General features: G+C 51.8%; 1 protein-coding gene and 1 non-coding gene across 3 annotated transcripts; both read left to right on the top strand.

The window, feature by feature from the left end:
• Positions 1 to 2,327: 2,327 nt before the first annotated feature.
• TRNAG-CCC (transfer RNA glycine (anticodon CCC)) lies at positions 2,328 to 2,398 on the top strand. The gene has a single exon. It is a non-coding gene; the product is annotated as a tRNA-Gly (tRNA).
• Positions 2,399 to 2,924: 526 nt separating this feature from the next.
• Positions 2,925 to 17,655, top strand: METTL26 (methyltransferase like 26). Of its 2 annotated transcripts, XM_005295575.5 has the most exons (6): positions 2,925 to 3,241; positions 12,832 to 12,994; positions 13,952 to 14,011; positions 14,768 to 14,835; positions 15,508 to 15,586; positions 16,424 to 17,655. In XM_005295575.5, the coding sequence occupies exons 1-6, from the start codon at positions 3,045 to 3,047 to the stop codon at positions 16,469 to 16,471; spliced, it is 615 nt and encodes a 204-aa protein (XP_005295632.1). In that variant the 5' UTR covers positions 2,925 to 3,044; the 3' UTR covers positions 16,472 to 17,655. The 2 variants fall into 2 exon arrangements, with proteins under 2 accessions (XP_005295632.1, XP_023967268.1); XM_024111500.3 differs by lacking the exon at positions 15,508 to 15,586.
• The last annotated feature ends 1,760 nt before the right edge of the window (positions 17,656 to 19,415 follow it).

Genomic DNA, 19,415 nt, shown 5'->3' on the forward strand with positions numbered 1-19,415 from the left:
CAACCCCAGTTAATCTACCTGGGTTAGCTCTGGCCTGCCATGAAGCTTAGTGCCATGGGTGGCTGCCACCAAAGTCTGCAGCTATCTTTGCTATCTAACGGGGCTTGATTGTTCCTTCTGCCGAACTTGAAAGAGGGGGTGGCACCCACTGCTTTTAACAGGGTCTGTGATTGTCTCTGGACCCACCACTCACCCATTGGCAGGCAGCCTTAGCACCTTTCGGCATAACAGTATCAAAGTGAGCTGGCCAGATGCCTCAAAAGCCTAAAACTTCAAATGATCACGGAAGGACTTGGTGCCATTGACGAGCACAGGGCATGTGAAAAAGAGGGTTGATGGGAAAGGAGCAAAAGGGGATGATGGTCCCTCACCCACCAATGTCAAATGTTCTCATCCTATGTTCTCAGTAAAAAGAAATAAGTATTGGCTTCCATTTTCTCATGCACATCAGAATGTCAATTACACAGAGGTACTCAAGATGGCCCATCACATCACTCAGTTAGCTTAACATGCCAGTGTTCCTCGTTTAAAGAACAGCATATATAGCAGTTAGACCAGAACGAAGGAGAAGAGGATAGTTTGTTTCTGAGCCCAGGTGTTACTATCTAAAGTAAGCATTGAGTGCAGATAGCCACCTCGCTGAAGCAAATATTGTGAAATGATTACTTTAATATAATTAATTTGTAATAAATATGCAGAAAAGAAAGAAATATTCAGGGTTCAAAAAAGAGCTACTGGAATGAATCAAGGTCTGAAAAACCTCAACTAAAGACTAAATCCATTTCGTTTCTTGAAGAGATGGTTAAGAAGTGGCTTGATCATGGCTGACGAGTACCTATGTGGGGTAAAGTATCAGGGGGTAGCCGTGTTAGTCTGTATCTACAAAAACAACAAGGAGTCTGGTGGCACCTTAAAGACTAACAGATTTATTTGGGCATAAGCTTTCGTGAGTAAAAACCTCACTTCTTCGGATGCATAGAGTGAAAGTCTTTCACTCTATGCATCCGAAGAAGTGAGGTTTTTACTCACGAAAGCTTATGCCCAAATAAATCTGTTAGTCTTTAAGGTGCCACCAGACTCCTTGTTGTTTATGTGGGGTAGAGATTTCTCATAGTGGAGGGGGAAAAAAGCATAACAAGGCCCAGTGGTTGGAACCTGAAGCTGGACAAATTCAGGCTAGAAGTAATGCAGGTTGTTAACAGTACGGATAATTAACCACTGGAACAACTTAGCTGGGGGTGGTGGATTCAGTTGTTAAATCAATCTCACTTGCAGTCTTTAAATCAAGACTGGATGGCTTTATAAAAGATATGTTCGATCTGAAACAGCAGTTATGGGCTTCAGCCAGAAACTACCTTAGTGGGCAAGATTCGCTGATTGTGCTATGCAAGAAGTCAGCCTATATTATCACAATGTTCACCGCTGGCCTTTGAATCTATGAAATATTAATGAAATATTAATTTAATCATACTGCATATTGAGGCGTTGAGCTGTTTATACTTAGCCATTTAACTGCATTTAGCTCACAGTGCATTTCCCAATGTATCAAACCCGTCAGTTACAGACAACAAACAGTTCCACCTTAAATTGTTCATTCTAAGTGACATTGCATTTTTTCCCCTGAACATTAAAAGTTCTGTGAAACTTTTGGTAAATGCTCTGTTGTAGCCATCTAGAATTCCTTCTCCCCCACACTGGGGAGAGCTGCATATTCAGCACTGGGTAGTACTGCCTTCCACCCCAGAGATGGCTGCATTTTAAGGGCAGGCTTTCTATATAACATAGTCTTTGGGATCCTGCAGGATGAATGGTGCTGTAGAAATGTAGGATATTATATTATCAGTCATGTTATTCTTCTATTAATCATTAATTATTATTGTTCCCCATTCATTATTTCTCCATTAGGAAGACTAAAAGGCACAGAGTCGCTGCTGGTTGTATTTGCAATTAAGCACATGAAATATTTGTTTAAAATGGGCCTTTTCTCCTATGCAAGGTATTTGAAGTGGGGGGAGGCAGTGACTCTGGAGCTAGTGTGATGGCTTAAAGACCACCTCGGGATTCAAATCCAAAGAGCTGCAAAATGTGGCTAGTAGCAGAAGAACTGCACAAGGCCAGGGGAGCAGCGGTTGCAAGCGGGTAAATACCTGTGCAAGCCCCTCGGGTGTAGCTGCGAGCCCTCTCACGTCTGTACTCTCCTACAGCAAGGGCCGTGGCCACCCGCTGCTAATCCTCGCTAGCCCGGCAGAACAGTGTTGTGGTCAGCCCATAGACGGCGCTGCACCGCGTAGTATGATGAGCTCTGCCAGAAAACAGCGCCACAAGTCGCGCCGCTGGTGTAGTGGTATCATGCAAGATTCCCATTCTTGCGACCCGGGTTCGATTCCCGGGCGGCGCAGAAATTTTTTTTTCCTTCTCGGAAGTCCCCCCCGCTCCTTTTCAATGTCTCCGGAGTGCCCGGAATCCGGCTCATCGGCTGCACCCTCAGGGCCTCTCTTTAACCTGTCCCCCCTGCTGCCCCCCCCGTTTTACTCCTGTTGCCAGCCACCAGCAACACGAGGGTGCGGGAGGCTGCAGGGGACATTGCCCCCTCCCTGGGGCTCCTTGTGGGGCATGAATGATCCCCTTTTTCCTTTGTGGGGTTGTCTTTTCAAGCAAGGGCTGAAGGGTTGGGGAGCTCCCCTTGCAGACCCGGAGAGGGGCAGGATTATGTCCCTCCCCTAGAGGCCATTTGCACTAAAACTCTCCCCCCCCCCCAACCATTTTATAACACCCCCCACCCCCATCATCTCCTCATGAGAAATTGGCTGCGGTCACTTTAAGGCGGGGGGCGGGACAGGGAACCTGGACTGATGCATTCTGGGATTTGTAGTCTTGCTCTGACCTTGCCGCTACCTTCCTTGGGCTGCTGCACTCGTCGGGACTACAACTCCCAGCATGCCCTGCGCACCTCGGCCGGCTCCGCCGCCGCGGTGTGGAGCAGACGAGCTTTCCCGGCGCTGGGGCTGCGGCGGCGCCGGCTCCCAGGGTCCGCCCCCCGCAGCATGATCGTGGCAGCGGCGGCGGAGCGGAACAAGGAGCCCATCCTGCGGGTGCTGCGAGACTATGTGAGCCCCAGCGCGGCCGAGGTGCGGCTGCTGGAGGTGGCGTCGGGCTCGGGGCAGCACGCGGTGCATTGCGCCCGGGCGCTGCCCAACCTGCTCTGGCAGCCCTCCGACGTGGACCCCAAGTGCCTCGAGAGGTGGGGGCGAGCTGCCGGCGGGACCCGCCGCCTCCGAGCCCGGGGAGAGCGGGGGGGGCGTGTGGGTGGCCAGGTGTGGGTGTCACGGGGCCTGCCCCGGTTGTGGGTGTCACACTGCCATCCAGTGCGGGTCTGTGGAGTTGGTGGCGGGGTTGCTCATGTGACAACTTTGTGACTCCACTCCTGTGGATTTCTGGTCTGATTCAGGCTTAATTGCATCCAGAAACCAGATCCATAAAGATTCCTGCTCCAGGTGTCCCTTTGCTTGGCAGTAGAGGTGGTTATTGGAGCTGGGCTTCTTGTCTGATTTAAAGTTTTTTATTGTTATTTTACCGTTTGCATTTTTGACTAACTTATCTCTTTCACGAGGATGTGCTTAATAAGGAAACGAATCTACACCAACCCCAGAAACCAGTCAGGAAGATTTCTGGGCGTTGCTCAGACTTCAGTTCCAAATCAAAACAATAGAATATATTTCAAGCTGCTTGCAGTCAAAATCCCCATCCCATTCACAGTCTTCACAGATCAATCCCAATAATGTAACTCAGGGGTAGGCAACCTTTCAGAAGTGGTGTGCTGAGTCTTCATTTATTCACTTTAATTTAAGGTTTCGCGTGCCAGTAATACATGTTAACATTTTTTAGAAGGTCTCTCTCTAAGTCTGGGGTGTGTGTGGAGGTGCAGGGCAGAAGGTTGGGTGTTGGGGGGACTTGAGGTAAGGGCAGAGGGTTGGGGGTGTTTGGAGGTGCAGGGCAGAAGGCTGGGTGTGTGGGGGGGTTCAGGGCAGAGGGCTGGGTATTGTGGGGGTGCAGGGCAGAAGGCTGGGTGTTGAGGGGACTCGAGGTCAGGGCAGAGGGCTGGGGTGTGTGTGGAGGTGCAGGGCAGAAGGCTGGGTGTTGGGGGGACTCGAGGTCAGGGCAGAGGGCTGGGGTGTGTGGGGGGTGCAGGGCAGAAGGCTGGGTGTTGGGGGCGACTCGAGGTCAGGGCAGAGGGCTGGGGTGTGTCGGGGGTGCAAGGTAGAAGGCTGGGTGTGGGGGGGTGCAGGGCAGAGGGCTGGGGTGCTCGGCTCGTGGGGGTGCTCCCAGCCCCCTGTCATGAGCGGCTCATGGCAGGGGCTGGAAGGGATATGCCCTGTTCCACCCCCTTCCCCAAGGCCCGTCCCTACCCCTCTCTGTCTGCTCTACGGAGCAGCGAGCACGCTGTGCTCAGCTCTGCTCCGCTCCGCTCCCCCTCCCCGTCGCAAGGGCCATCGCCGGCAGGGAGAGGGAGGGAGAGGAGGAGGGGCCGGAATGCACCACGCTGGGGGAAAAAGCGGGAGAGGGGGGAAGCTTGGCTGCCGCAGGACCAAGCTTTTGCCTCCTGCCCCCGCAGGAGAGAGTGGTGGGCTGGGAGGCTGAGAGGGGCGGGGGGCCGGGACTCCCCTGCGGAGGCAGGAGGCAGAAGCTTGGTCCTGCGGCAGCCAAGCTTCCCCCCTCCCCTGCTTCTTCCCCCAGCATGCCGCTTTCCGTCCATCCGCCCCTCCTCCTCCTCCTCTCACCGGGCAGGCAGCGTGCCACTCAAAATCGGCTTGCGTGCCGTAGGTTGCCGACCCCTGATGTAACTAATTACATTGAGAGAGGTTTAGCCTAGTGGTCAGAACACAGATCTGGGAGCCAGGAGCTCCTAGGTCTGCACTGACAGGCAAGTCCCTTGGGTTAAGATTTTCAAAAGCTGCCACTGATTTTTGCCTGCCTGGACTGAGAAACCCTCAGCCTGTTTTTTCAGGTGTCTCACATGGGGCACGCAAAACCTGGGGGCATGCAAAACCTGGGGGCACTTAACCAAAAAAAAGTTGATATCAATCTTGTTTTCCCCATTTTCCCATCTGTAAAATGCGGGTCTAATTAATGATATCCCACAGGTGTTCTGAAGTGTCATGAGATGAAGTGTCATGTAAAGTGTACCGGATATGAAAAAAGCCAAATGTTCTCATATTAGTGGGAGATGGACCCTGATTTCCCCATGATTATTACCTTCATAACCATACTAGAGTAATAAAGTGCACTTGCAAACAATAACTTGTTACACTGTATTAAGCAGAGAATTGCATCATTCCCCCCACCCCCAGGGTCACTGCATTGCAGCTATGGCTAGGGTGAACAGCAGGCTCCACTAGGGTGGCTTTGACCTTGTTACCCAGAGCATTGCACCCTCCACTTTTTAATGAGTGCTCTCCTTGCTCAGTGGAGTGGGGAGTCTGATGAAAATGTGCTGCCAGGCTGCATGAAGATCTGGTTGGAAACCACCTACTACCACTGCATCGTTTGAGGAGTGTGGTCTAATAGGTAGAGCACTGGACTGGGATTTAGGAGATCTGGGTTCAGTTCCTGACTCTGCCCCTGGTCTCATGGGTGACCTTGGGCAAATCACTTCACCCACCTGTGGCTTAGTTTCCCCATCTGTAAAATGGGAATAATGAATTAAGGTCTAATTAGAGTGTAAGAGTTACTTCTTGTATCTTGCTTACAACAGTCCTGCTAATACATCCCAGAATTATGTTTGCTTTTTGTGCAACAGTGTTACACTGTTGAGTCATATTTAGCTTGTGATCCACTATGACCCCCAGATCCCTTTCCTGTTTACATCCAGGGAAAAGAATCTATGTTTGAAAATGCACTTTAGGAAATTTTCTCTTCACCCTTTTGCCAAACCTCCTCTGAAACCCTTAACACACCGGCCTGATTCACCTTCCCTCTCAGCAGCGCTGGGTGTCAGTTTAAAAGTGCACATCTTGAAGCCTATGCATGGAATTTGGCCATTTTAAATGTCTTGATACTGGTTTAAACTCTCCCCTCACTTCCAGCCAGCCTGCTCTTGATTGAAATTCCGAGTCTGTCAGAATTGGAGTTACCAGGCTTCAAAGTCTCCCCGTTGCCATGGTTGCGATGGGAGATTTGCATGCTCCTCTTCGGTCTGTGCCCTCTTGTCTAGACAGTCTCAGCCTGGTGACTGGTTTTGGCAGTTGTAGTGCCTGTGCCGGAACTGCCACTTGGGGAACAGAGGGACACTGCAGTGTCTCCCTGCTACTGGCATCAGACCAAGCACAGAGCTGAGTCCGTTCAGGACTGGCTTCCCCGCGGCTTTTGTGGCGCAGGGCCTCGTTGCTGTGAATCAGTGGCTGGAAGGCCCGTGTATGGGCTGTCAGAGAGTGCGGGGCTAGGGTCTCCTGCGTATTTGTAACCTGCAGTGCGGGGGGGTCTGTGTCATACCTTCCCGGGCCTGGTAGTAAGAGGCAGAGACACAGAAGACCGGATTCACCATCACCTTGCACCTGTTGCAGGGTTGTTATGTTCAAAGGGAAGATACCTCTGCTTTCCCCCCAAGACCTTGGATTGCCCCCTCCAATTTTCACAGGTCTCTATGTCTTCTGCTTTCCACCCCTGGCCCCAGCTTTGCAGGATATCGCAGAATCACATTGAATGCTCTGTATGCCGGCCCAACTCCACCCCACCTCTAGTTTTTCTGAAGTGCTGTCCCTGGCCTCAAATCACCATTTGCTTTAATGCAAAGTGAGTGTAAATTATCTGGTGTAAATGAGGACACTGGGGATGGGGCAGGGCGGTGGCCAATCAGAACCTTAGGGTATAAAACAGGCAAAGTCCTCCAGACCTCATTGGCCGAGCAGGGGGGTTGGGAGGGACAGAGTGGAAAATGGGCATTATGTCGATGGGCAGGTAGGTCATCCCCGTGGCCACCCACTGGCATGGCCAGCCCAGCAGGCTCCTTGGCTTTTCTGTTTTAAATCCCCCTCCTTGCTCCGATGTGTTCCTGTCTGTTGGCACAAAGCACTGGGCTTTTCTGTACCCTCCCAGAATGGTCTATAACAAAGACGCTCTTGGGGTTAAAGGACTGGCTTGGGAAGACGGGCTTTGCCACAAGCTCCACGTGGGCCCTGGTGGGTGTCCCTTAATCACTCTGTGCCCCTTCTGTAAGATAAGGACAAGAATCATTCTTCCATCAGTCATCTCTATTTAGACTGTAAACTCTTTGGTGCTATGGTGTGTGTACACCACCTGGCACAATGGGCCCTCAACCTTGATCAGGGCTTCAAGGTGCTGTCATACTACAAATAAGATTGACTGCGACACTCAAGCCCCTTGTGTGGCTGTTCTGTCTCCCCTGATGCAGAGAGCTGGGATGTGTTCCCATTTAAAGGTGATGTAGCAAGCAATGGTCTAAAATTGACCTGCTCCTAGTGTCTATTCCATGAGCTAAATCGCTGGCTGTGGCTATGCATTTCTTCACGGTTTGGTACATGTCTTCTGTAAAGAGGACCCCTCTCCTGCTGTCAGAGGACAACTGATGTGCTCATCTTGAGAGCCTCTAGGTTTGCCCCATAAAAAGCTGAGATTGGAGTGTCTTCAGCAGTAGCCTCTTGATTCTAGAATTTGCCTCTCCCCCTTGTTCTGGCTGGCCTGACTCTTAACTTTCCAAGCATGGTGCTGCAAGGCTGTTGTATTCGTTCAGACTATTTCCCTTTTCTTTTTAAAGGTTCTCCCCAGGGTGGATTTGATTTAAATCATTATTTAAATCACTAATCAGGAAGACTCAATTTAATCATGGATTTCTACATAAAAGTGCATTCTTGTTGGTTGTTATAACCTTAATACACATTCTTCACAACTCAGAGATAGATGTAGGTTTCATTTTTAGAAGGTACACACTATACATTTTTTTAAGTGATTTATTTTGAAAACTTTTCAGATTAGTTTTACAGCTATATCAGAAAACGAATGATTGTTTGGTTATTTCATTTACCAAAGGTAATTGAAGCAGATAGTTCACCTCCCAAGGGCTTCATAAATATCTCCAATTCAACAGGTTAAACATTAATATTTGGAGGATTTTCTTGCCATGCTGTATTAGGAGGAAAACATCACCAGACAGACAGTTAAATTGTTTTATTTAACTAAAACAACAACAATATATATTCTGGATTTTTCTTCTTCAACAGCAAACATATAATATTTTAATAAAACAAGCATATGATTTTTTTAATTTAGTTAAATATTCAAGTTTTTTAAAATCAGGTACGTTTTTGTTAAAATTGTTTTTAACTAAAATAGTTAAATGAAATATTTTAAAAAAACCCCAACATTAAATCGACTGTAAGTCTGGTCAACATGAGAAACTTCAGATATTGGCTTCTGCAGCTAACTCAGTCGTCTTCACCTTCATTTTCCTGTTTGTTCATAATCTGGAAAAGAAAAACAAACTTTCCTGCTTTTCAGGTCCCAAACGATTTCTCAGTTTGGACTGAATTAGTCCAAGGGAAGAAAATATTCTTTCTACACTGGCAGAAGAATCTACTGCTTTTAAAAGTGAGATTATCACTTCAACGGTCTCTGAATCTAAGTGCTTAAGTGACTTCCACCAGTTCACTGGTGTGACTTTCTTTAAAACATCATCAGCAAACATATATTTCTTGAATGGTTCACCCTTAGCTCTGAAGTTTATTATAGTTGGCATTATGGAGGGATGATTGCTGGTGATCCATGTCTTAGCCAACTCCTCTTCTTCAGCAGTTAAGGTTTGACCCTGGTACCAAGTATTGAGAATATTTGCAAGAAAATGAGCTGGAGATAGTGCTTGTCCCATTCGTTTTTTTAATGCTTGTAATTTAACTCTGTCATTGCATATTTCTCTTTTTAAGATCTCACTTAGTTCCTTCCAAATTTCAACAGCGTCAGCAATAAAACAGCTATTTCCCTGCATTTTGTTCAAGGCTACAGAAACAGGCTTCAGGGTACTCAGCATGTGTTCAACATTTCTCTTAAGCCCAATGTTGAGAACTTTGGCTGTGACAGTGCCATTTATTTTTTCATGATTTTGTTCACAAACTGTTATCAGATTGGGCCAGTTCTTGATATAGTGCTCAAAACAGTCCACTACTGAGTTCCATCGCATGTCTTGTGGGAAAGTTAGCTTGGTTCCTCACACTTAGGGTTACCATACGTCCAGTTTTTCCCGGACATGTCTGGCTTTTCAGCAATCAAACCCCCGTCCGGGGGGAATTGCCAAAAAGCCGAACATGTCCGGGAAAATGCCGGCCGGGCACTTCCGCTCCCGCGGCTGCTCTGCTCCTCCCCTGACTCTTCGGCTCTGTTTAAGAGCCGAGCTGCCCGAGCGCTATGGGCTTCAGGCAGCCCCCTTGCCTCCGGACCCCAGCCGCCGGCCGGGCACTTCCCCTCCCGGGCTCCGGCGGCGCAGGGTCCAGAGGCATGGGGGCTGTCCGAAGCCGGTAGCGCTCGGGCAGCTCGGCTCTTAAACCGAGCCGAAGAGTCAGGGGAGGAGCCGAGCCTCCGGCCGTGGTGGCTCTGCTCCTCCCCTGACTCTTTGGCTCAGTTTAAGAACTGAGTGCTACGGGCTTTGGGCAGCCCCCATGCCTCCGGACCCTGCGCCACCGGAGCCCGGGAGGGGAAGTGCCCGGCCGGGGGCGCAGGGTCCGGAGGCATAGGGGCTGCCCGAAGCCCAAGCGCTACCGGCTTCACGGTTTGCCGGGCAGCTTCCAGACCCTGCGCCCCCGGCTGGGCGCTTCCCCTCCCGGGCTCCAGCTGTGCTGGGGAAGCGCCGGGCGCGGGCGCAGGGTCTGGAGGCTGCCCGGCAAAGCCGGTAGCGCTCGGGCAGCCCTTTTCGTGCGGCTGGGAGTGGGAGGGAGGAGGGGGCGGAGTTAGGGTGGGGAAGGGGCGGAGTTGGGTAGGGTTGGGCGGGGCTGGGGTGGGGAATGGGCGGGGCCAGGGCCCCGTGGAGGGTCCTCTTTTTTTATTTGTTAAATTTAGTAACCCTACTCACACTTTTTTCAGAGCAACTGCTGCAAAGTGGTTGTTATGGAAGTATTTTGCAATTTCAACAGCATTAGCCTTTATTTCTGGAACACTGAAGTCTTTTGCTAGGGAGTGCATCAAATGAGCACTGCAGTCCTTAAGAGAGATGTATGAAATAAAAAAGTTTACCAACCTGAAGATCCTGCATGTTCAGACATGTTCCTTTCATCATCTTCAACGCAGCTTCCTCCTGAGAAGGAACGGGTCTCATGATGTTGTTTCATTCGGGCAACCAGGCCTTGCATTTCTTTGTTGCATTGTTTGCATTTTGCACGCATACCTGTCTTACCTGTAGAGGAACTTCATTAAAATATTCCCAAACTGGGTCTCTTTTACGGCTTGCTACCATTATTGGTTTTCCCTTCTAGTGAGAGAATGATATGGTAGATCTCAAATCAATGAAGGCTACACTCAGAAAGACCTCAAGACTTCTGGAATATGCTGCTCAAACAGTTTCACTTTTGTTTCTACTGCCTGTCCCTCCCTTCTCACATTTATCTCCAGACTTCTTCTCCTTGTCTAGATCTATTCCGCCCCCAACAATCTTCTATTCATTGAACTTTTTGAAACTTTGCACTTTTAGAGAGAGGTAAGGGATTGACTCTGTGTACTCAAATGTGCAGAGGGACAATAGGGTTGAGGTCTGTTATTTCTCACCTCTCTATATTACGTATTTAAAAACATTTGTGCTGTTAACAAGCGTGTTATCTCTGGAGACACAAATCCACAGTTTGAGAACTGCAAAACTAAGCATCTCTGATGGTATCTTCTAGACTGAGCACTGAGTCCCATTGGGTAGATAGAAAGATTAACCTAAATAATCTATACAGAAGCCCCTGGAACCCCATAAGATTGGGTCCCTAATCCATGAACTACTGGAACTCATTTACAAAACTTTTCTTAAACATTACATGAATATATTGTCTCATACTATAGAATTAGAATTTATAATCCCTATTCCGTGATGAGATATCTTTGAGCTATAATGTATCTTAGGATATCTCCATTTATTTATTTATCTCCTAGAACTGGAAGGGACCTTGAAAGGTCATCAAGTCCAGCCCCCTGCCTTCACTAGCAGGACCAAGTACTGATTTTGCCCCAGATCCCTAAGTGGCCCCCTCAAGGATTGAACTCACAACCCTGGGTTTAGCAGACCAATGCTCAAACCACTGAGCTAGGTTTTTTCCTCAAAAAGCATTTTATCAAAAAAATCCGATTTTTTTTTTTTAATAATTGATTTTTATCTATCCTGGTTCTCCCCTTAAGCTGTATTCACATCTTATCAGTGGCGAGACCTTTTGTTATATGTTGTTTGTTATCAGATGCATCTGCTATAAATCAGCAACCTGCTCCTGCTAGCCCTGCCACACACCAGCAAGGACTCAGCTTGACTCTCAGAGCCCAGGCTGAGAGTGCAGGGCTGACAGGTAGAAAAACCGTTATTTCACTCATAGGTTGAAGACATGGGCTGTGTGGGCCATTGAGCCACAAATGCAGGGACCCCGGGTGCTCTTTTTAGAGACGCATTTCAGCACTTATAGCACATCTTGCATTTTGAAATTGCTTTGCAAAATTAAGTATTCCTCACAACACCCTGGAGAGGTTGCTAACTACATCGTCTGATGCCCCCTTCTACATACAAACAGGTTTTCTGTTACTGTAGTGACTGAAGGCCCCAACCAAGCTCAGGACTCTGTTGTGCTAGGCGCAGGACATTTGCACAGTAAGAGAGAGTCCCTGCTCCAAAACGAGACCAAGGAGTTCAACCCCACCTTTAGAGTGCCTTGGTTGTGTGGTGTCTGGTGGTGATTTTCAGAAGTGCTGAGCTGCTGCAGTTTCATTATTAACTTCAGTAGGAGATTGGGGTGCCCAGAGTCTCTGGAAATCTGCCCCTTCGTTTACTCCTAATTGGAAACCCAAAACGTGAGGCACTCTGTTAGAAGCTCCTTTTTAGAACAGAGGAAGTGATCCGCCCGCAGCTGCTGGAGAGAGGGGGCTGGGGTGCAATTTCCACAGCAGTCCGCCCTGGATTTAACAATAGGTTAAACTTTCTGAGCAGGATTATGAAAGAGAGTGACCTGAATGGGAGGCTGGAAGGAGAGAGCGCCGCTTTAACCTGGGGGCCTGGAGGAGGCTCTATGGCAAAGGGAGAGAGAGTGGCTGGTCTTCATAATAACAACGCCTATGAGAGGGGACAGCTGGGGAAGTGGGGCCTGTTTTCCTAATCAACAGCAGAAGGGAATTCCATGCTGGGGAAAGAAGTCCTGGAGTGCAAAGGTCTCTAGTTATCCAACCAGCTCCAGCCCCTGCCCGAGAACTCCTTGCTGAGCTGCAGGGTTGCTTCCCCAGTGACACAGAGGTTAGGGGTGGGATTTGCATTTGCAGAAGCACTCGGGTTTGGCCCAACTTTGTTCCCCTGACTCCAGTGCTTGCCCTGGCCCAACCCCCACCATCCCAGCTGGGGCTAGCTGACTCTCTTCTCAGTCAGTGATGCAGATGGTGAGCTCCATGGGGCTGTCTCTTACAGTGTGTCTGTACAGCATTAGCAACATGGGGCCCTGGGAGCTCAGTCACTGCTATAATAGTGCTGATGGCAGTCCTAGGTTATGTTGCCCCCTGGAGTGGGAGTGGCGTGTGCTGGTTCTGTGGCTGGGAACCGGTACTTTTGCAGTGCTTGGGTCTGGCGTGCCTATCAAGCAGGTGCTCTCCTTTTTCCCCCTGCAGCATCTCTGCGTTCATTGCGGCGCTGAGAGTCAGGAACGTGAGGCCGCCGATTTTCCTGGACTCATCCCAGAGCTGGGAGACATGGGGTGGCATGAGGCCCAACACGCTGGATCTCATCGTCAACATAAACATGATGCACATCTCTGAGATGAGGTGCACTGAGGTGAGGGCCCTTCCTTCCCTGACCCTTTGCCTGGGGCTGTGGGAATTCCCTGGACCCCGTTGGGCTGGGCAGACGGTCTCTGCCCACAGAGTATAGTCATGCTCTAGCTGCCTGGCATCTCAGCTGGCCTTTCCTGAATCTTAGCCTTGGGTAACCAATATTCTGAAGAGCTGTGGTGCCATCTAGTGGATTATAGATGCTTATTCCCTGATATTATCCCTTCTAATTCCCGTCCTAGATCCCAGAGCATTTTACAGACATTGATGAGCTCAGTCTCACTAACCCTGGGGGCAGGGCAGTGCTTTTATCCCCTTGGACAGATGGGGAAACTGAATTATGTGGCATCTGAAGTAACCTGCCTATGGTCCTCACTCCCAGTCCTGTGCGTTTAACTCCAAGCCCATCCTTGGGGGACAAATCTTAGACTCTTTCCCATTGGTTAATCCTCATGTTTGCTCACAACATCCCCAGGGTATATGCAGGGTCCCATGTTAGAATGAGAGCGAATGAGCTTGAACTGATTCTAGATATCCCCACCCCCTTGTGGCTCCATGGTCTCAGATCACTTACAAACCTCTGTGTATGCTCACAAATGGGCTGTGATGGGGCACGCAATATGTACCAGCAAACAAGCTGAGAATCCTTCTCTCCGATGCTGGAACCAGACGGGACAGGTGGAGCCATTTTTATTTTTTGGTTTAGCATCCGCTTCGTAAGGGTGAGAGGGCCCCTTGTGCCACACTAGGAATACTGGAGCTGGCTCACGCCCAGAGTCACGTGCTGGGACGCTGAGGGGCAGGTTGGGGAGGAACACGATCAGCCATGGAAATGAGGGAAAAGGTGGTCACCGTCTGCCCCCAGTGGGCGCTGGGAGAGGCCCGGCCATTGCACACTTGGCATGCACCCAGTTTCTTGCACCTGGGGGCTCCATCCTCTATTGCGTTTCTGTTTCCCTAGGGTTTGTTCAAAGGAGCAGGGAAGCTGCTGAAACCCAAAGCTATTCTGATCACCTATGGGGTAAGCAATGGTCCCTCTGTGGGCACAGCCCAGCTGGGCTTGGACGCTCTGTGTGCCTGCAGTCAGCGGGTGTTAGAGCCCCAAGGGGCGGGTGGAATGAACGCAATGGGTGCTGTGTGTCTGGGTCAGGGGGCGAGTCTGTTTGTTAGCTGGGCACAGCCAGTGAGGGGTTAAGCTAGAGCCACTGGGGGCTGGATTGGCACGCTGGGTGCTGAGCACTTCTGAAAATCTGGCCCTGAGTGTGTGCTGAGCCCTGGACAGCCTCCCTTTCCGGCCCAGGTACTTCAGCATAGGTGGCCCTGCTCACAGTTTCTGCTTTCTGGTTTGTACTTTTGATGGCTCCCACAAGGTTTTACACACACGTCCTAGTTGGAACACAAGATTCCCCCTGCTTAGGACATGAACGCTCTGCTTCCATCCCCTCATCTCAGGAGCTTGTCCCCTCGTGTGAGCAAAATCCCCACCATCCTCCCCCCTTACGTACACATCTGGGGTGTGGTCTGGCAGGCAGTGCTTCACCCGGACCATATTGGCCTGGGTGGTTCATGGGTCCAGGTCTGTCTGCTGACCTTGGTGTGTTTCCATCTCAGCTCTCTAATTTCTCCCCTGCGGTGTTTAGGAGTGGGGTGGGATGGGGTGGGGGCTGGGTCCAAGCCTGACCCATTGGGAAATCGCGCCCAGTCTGTGGCATCTGGGACGCTGGTGCATGCCTTGAGTTGGCTCTGTAATGAATCCCTTTACATCCTGTCCCCTCAGCCCTACGCCATCAACGGACAGATCAGCCCGCAGAGCAATGTAGACTTCGACTGCTGCCTGAGGCAGAGGTAGGAGAGCCTGGCTCGGGTGTTGGGAGGGAGAGGGGCTGGGCCAAAGGGATCTAACGGCCCAGATGCCCTGTGGCCACAGGGCAGGCGCTCTTTGACATGGACGGGGACCCAGACTCAGCAGGCATCTGCAAAGATCTAGGTCCCAGTTGCCTGGGAAGTGGGGCAGGGTTGGAGGACTGGCCTTCCACCAGCTTAGACCCAGCCAGTCCCCTGCCCCATCCACAGTCTGTTATGCAGCTGGGTCTCCACCCCCAAAGGGAAGGCTGCTTCCTTGGGTGGGCCCACTGCACCCCCATATTTCACAGGGCACAGCCTTGCCCCATCATAGGCAGCATGCGGCACCTTGGCTGGTTTTGTCCTCATGCCTTTGAGTCTGCTCCAGCCACTCATTGACCGAGGGGCTGAAAACATTACCCACAATACTCTTCCAGTGCTCATCCAGCCGCCATGCCATGGCTGGTGCATTCTGGGGGCGACCCCAGTCCTGGGCAAGAACCCCAGACAGGATCTCCTGAGGGCGTCTGGATCCCCGGGGCTGCCGCTGTCCTAGCCCCCTTAGTGGGGGAGGGGCTGCCTCTGAACCCCAGAGTCCGAGAGCCCTCAGCACTGTGGGGGCCCATGTGGTGGGAATGACATGTTTGCCAAATGTTTGGTCTCTCTCCTTGGCAGAAACCCGGCCTGGGGCCTTCGGGACACGGCTCTGCTGCAGCAGCTGGCCGAGGCCAACGGGCTGTGTCTGGAGAGGATGGTGGGTGCCCAGAGCTGCACTGCACTGGCTTCCCATATACCAACTGGCCTGAGCGAGAGCCCAACAGGGGCCTGGGATCCCACATACAGGGGGATATTGCTAGGAGTGTGGGATTGTCCACCCTTCAAAGCACGCCTTGGGGTTCCCCTGCCAGAGCTGGGCAGACCGGGCCCTGCTTTACGGCTTGGCCTAAGGTGGCACTTCTAACACCGGGAACAGGCCCGGCTCCTGGGACAGGATTAGAACCCAGGACCACAGTAGGAGCGCCACTGGCACTGGTGTCTGCAGATAGTTCCCTCCCACAGCCAGCTGTGTTCTCTGGCCCCTCACTTCATAGCTGTGTGGGGGAAGCACCATTCCTTCTCTGCAGCAAAAGTCTGAGTCCGTTCCCTTTTGGGCCCTGGGGCACAAGGGAATGATATGAACCAGGTCCACCTGCAGTGCTCCCCCTGCCCATAGCAGAATCTGGTTGGTGATGGGGGGCTGGCCTCTCTCCAGTGCTTTTGTGGGTGTAGCAGAGGTCTGGTGTGATTTGATCATAGGAGGGCTAGGGCCAGAGCAACTGTGAGCTCCCCCTGCATCCAATGTGCCCACATCATTCCCTGCAGTGCTTCCTGCTGGAGAGGCTGAGGCTGGCGTAGCTGCGAGCTCCCTCTGCGTTCCCTCCAGCGCCTTCTGCTGGAGAGGCTGGGACTGGAGTCTTCCCATTTCCTCCTCCCAAGCATTGATGGCCTTTGGCGCTCTAGTGCTTGTACACAGCGAGTTGGAGCCAGGCTGCCTGGCAAACAGGCCTCTTGGTGCCGCCGCAGAGCTCTAACTTTGGCTTTGTGCCTCTAGGTGGACATGCCCGCGAACAACAAGTGTCTGATTTTCCGCAAGCAGTGACCTGCAGAGCCCACCCCAGGGGCCAGCTGCCTGCTGAACTGCACCCCACGGCTTTTCAGTGTCCATAGCGCTCTGTGGGTCTTTTTGTGGAGACGCCCTGCCGGAGACGCACCGCTGGGATTGATACTGACTGACTTTATGTGGATGCTGCTGCTAATGTGTGGTGGAGGGGCTGTATTCTATGTAGCTCACGCTCCCTCCCCCCAAAGCCTCCAGGGATGAGGCCACAAAACCAGGGTCTCTATCGCAAGCTCATCTGCGCTGCTTGCTTCTACCTATCTGAGCTGATCAGGTCTTGACAGAACTACAGCAGCCTATTGTCATGCCCCAAGGGGTGAGGGGACTGGATGAGGAATAAGCCACCTAAGTGGATACACAGCTTGGGTCACCTCTCCCACTGGGATGTAGCCTCTGCAGTCGATCCAGTCTAACCATCTCTCTTGGTGACTGTTCCACAGCCCCCATGGGCCTCGGCCTCGTTTTAGTTACACTCTGCAGTTCTTTATTTTTCTTTGCTCAAGCTGTATGTTCCCTGAGTTCGAAAATCGGCGGTGCCCTTTGGCTACCTACTAAGTGGCTTAGTTTCAGGAGCTGAGCACCCACGGCTCCTATTGACTTGAGCAGGTGCAAGAGCCTCTGACCCCACACCAACTTATTTAGGGGCCTCACCTTCAGGTACGCCGGTCCTGATAGACTGGCCCTAGGAGCTGTCGTGCCTAGTTGTGTGTGGAAGGGGAGCATGAAACAACCTGCAGGCTGGCTCGTTGGCCAGTGTGAATGCCTTCCACCCTCCCCCCACGAGCCCCCGCTTTGTGAGCAATCCCAGGCTAGGCTGCCAAGGACATAATGTGAACAGAGACTAAAATATAGGGGTGGGATTTTTCCAAAGTGCCTATGTGATATAGGGGTATAGGTCCCATCACTGCTTGAAGGGAATTTGGCTCCTAAATCACATGGGCACTGTGGAGAATCTCACCCTAGCTACTGTACTTTAAAAAAAAAAGTCCTGCATGGTTGCTATAGGTTGTGTGGGGCAGGGGCTCCCTCTAGCGTTTGAGTGTGGCACTGCATTGATTTGGGTTTCAAGCGGGGCGGGGGACAAGACCAGTTCCTCCAAGGAGGCTGCTGCACTCGATCATGTGGCCTTTGGCACAATAAAGAAGTTGCTTTTGCTGATGTCTGCATGAGGTTGGCTAGAGTGTGTGTTTCTGCAGCCCAGGTCTAACACAGGGCTTTGTTTTCCAAGGGGGGGGGGGTTAGCTGCAGCCACCCCCCAGGGCTGGCAAAGCATTTCACTCACGCAGCCTGACCCCCAGCCAACCCGAGGCTTACTCAAGGTCCCTGGGGTGGGAGAGAGGGGGCACTGTGGCTGCTCAGAGGTCATGCAGAGAGTCTTCACCATTGGCTGGTGCTGCCAGGAGGCAAGAGGGGGATGTGGATTTTCTGGGCATGCAGTGATGTTGGGGAGTAGAGGGAGATGGCTGCAGGCAGGGCTTCACCCCAGCTCCTGGCATCACCCCTTGCCCCCTAGGGTAGGTTTCCTGCTCTTTTGTGCAGCAGGTAGATTGTGAGCACTGAGGGGAGCTCCAGCCACCCTCCTGGGAGGAGGCCATGAGCAGCTGCTCAGAGGTGCTGTCTCCAGGGGACCCCAGCATGGAAGGGGGAATAATGCTGCTGAGGAAGAGCAGCTAATGCAGAAGGTTCTGTCTATAGGCCATGGGCGTGAACATGCCTGGGTTGGTGCAGGGCAGCTTGCATGAGGTGGTGCAGAGGCAATAGGGACCCTCACAGCAGCTTCTTGCGGGGGCGTTGTTGGGTGAGTCTGAAAGCTGCCTTATAACCCAGCTTGGGAGCATAGGCCACGATGTGCTGGGGCTGCTATGGGGCTCAGGAGCCTGCTGCCACGAGGCTGGGTCCAGCCTGGCCCAGGGCAGTAATTGAAATGAGGCTCCCTCATGCTCTGAGCGTTCCTGGCTAGTGTGGCTCCATCCCAGGGCCAGTAGCCCCATGCCCCGAATAGTCTCAGCAGCAGGAACTGAAGGAGGCTCTCTCCCCCCACCCCCCCAACTGCCAAAGGGGTCAGTCGTGCTGTTGAAGGGGAAATTTGCCCTCTGCTGTACCTATAGTTAGAGAGAACCTGCCACATGTGGGGGTTAATGGAGGCAGTGAGGCCTAGTACATAGAGCACTGGTCTGGGACTCAGGGACAATTGGGCAACTCACGTCACTGCCCCATGCCTCAGTTTCCTCACCTGTAAAGGGGGAATCATGATACAGACCTTGGAAAAGTGCTGAGAGATCGACGCCTGGAATGATCTACAGAGGCGCAAGGTTGTGTTATTGGACCTGGCCCACCTTGCAGCAGAAGCCTCCTGTGCCCAGCATATGGCTCTGCACCAAAGGGCCTTTGCCACCATCTCGTTCTGCCAGTTCTCCACGGCCAGGCCGGCTGATGTTCACCCCATGGTGTCACTGTCTCTATACCAAAGGGGGTAGGCCTGGAGCTCTGCCCAAAGCAATGCTTCCACCTGGGCCTGATCTCTGTAAGGACACCACCCCTTGGAGAGGCAGGAAAAGGGGGTGATCTGCCTCTCTCCCAGCAGTAAGGCCAGGTCCCAGTGAATTACACTATGGAGCAGTGCCATGGGTCTGGAGTAGCTGCCTCGTGGAACTCACGCCATAGCATCCAGGGACTGGTCTGGTCTGGCCCATGCTGTAAAAATCTCAGCACCCTTGGTGGGGAGGGGGCTGGCTCCTTTCTATTCCCCCCACCTTTCCCCAGGCTCCTGGAGAGCTCCACAGGTGGCAGGCTGTGGGCACAACCAACACTCACCGTTTGGTGGGAGTGGTGTTGATTTTTAATCCCTTTCTCTCTGGTGCTCAAGGGAGCCCTGAGCCTTTCTCCCAGGGCCTGGTTTCTGGTAGAGTGGGCCCGGGGGGGGACG

Source organism: Chrysemys picta, chromosome 10 (assembly GCF_011386835.1).
Source record: "Chrysemys picta bellii isolate R12L10 chromosome 10, ASM1138683v2, whole genome shotgun sequence".
NCBI classification, from domain to species: Eukaryota; Metazoa; Chordata; order Testudines; family Emydidae; genus Chrysemys; species Chrysemys picta.

Excerpts from the sequence above, each read along its gene's own strand:
- METTL26 (XM_005295575.5), top strand. The coding sequence starts at position 3,045 with ATGATCGTGGCAGCGGCGGCGGAGCGGAACAAGGAGCCCATCCTGCGG. Across the intron at positions 3,242-12,831 it reads GACCCCAAGTGCCTCGAGAG|CATCTCTGCGTTCATTGCGG; the intron begins GTGGGGGCGAGC and ends TTCCCCCTGCAG. Across the intron at positions 14,836-15,507 it reads GACTGCTGCCTGAGGCAGAG|AAACCCGGCCTGGGGCCTTC; the intron begins GTAGGAGAGCCT and ends TCTCCTTGGCAG.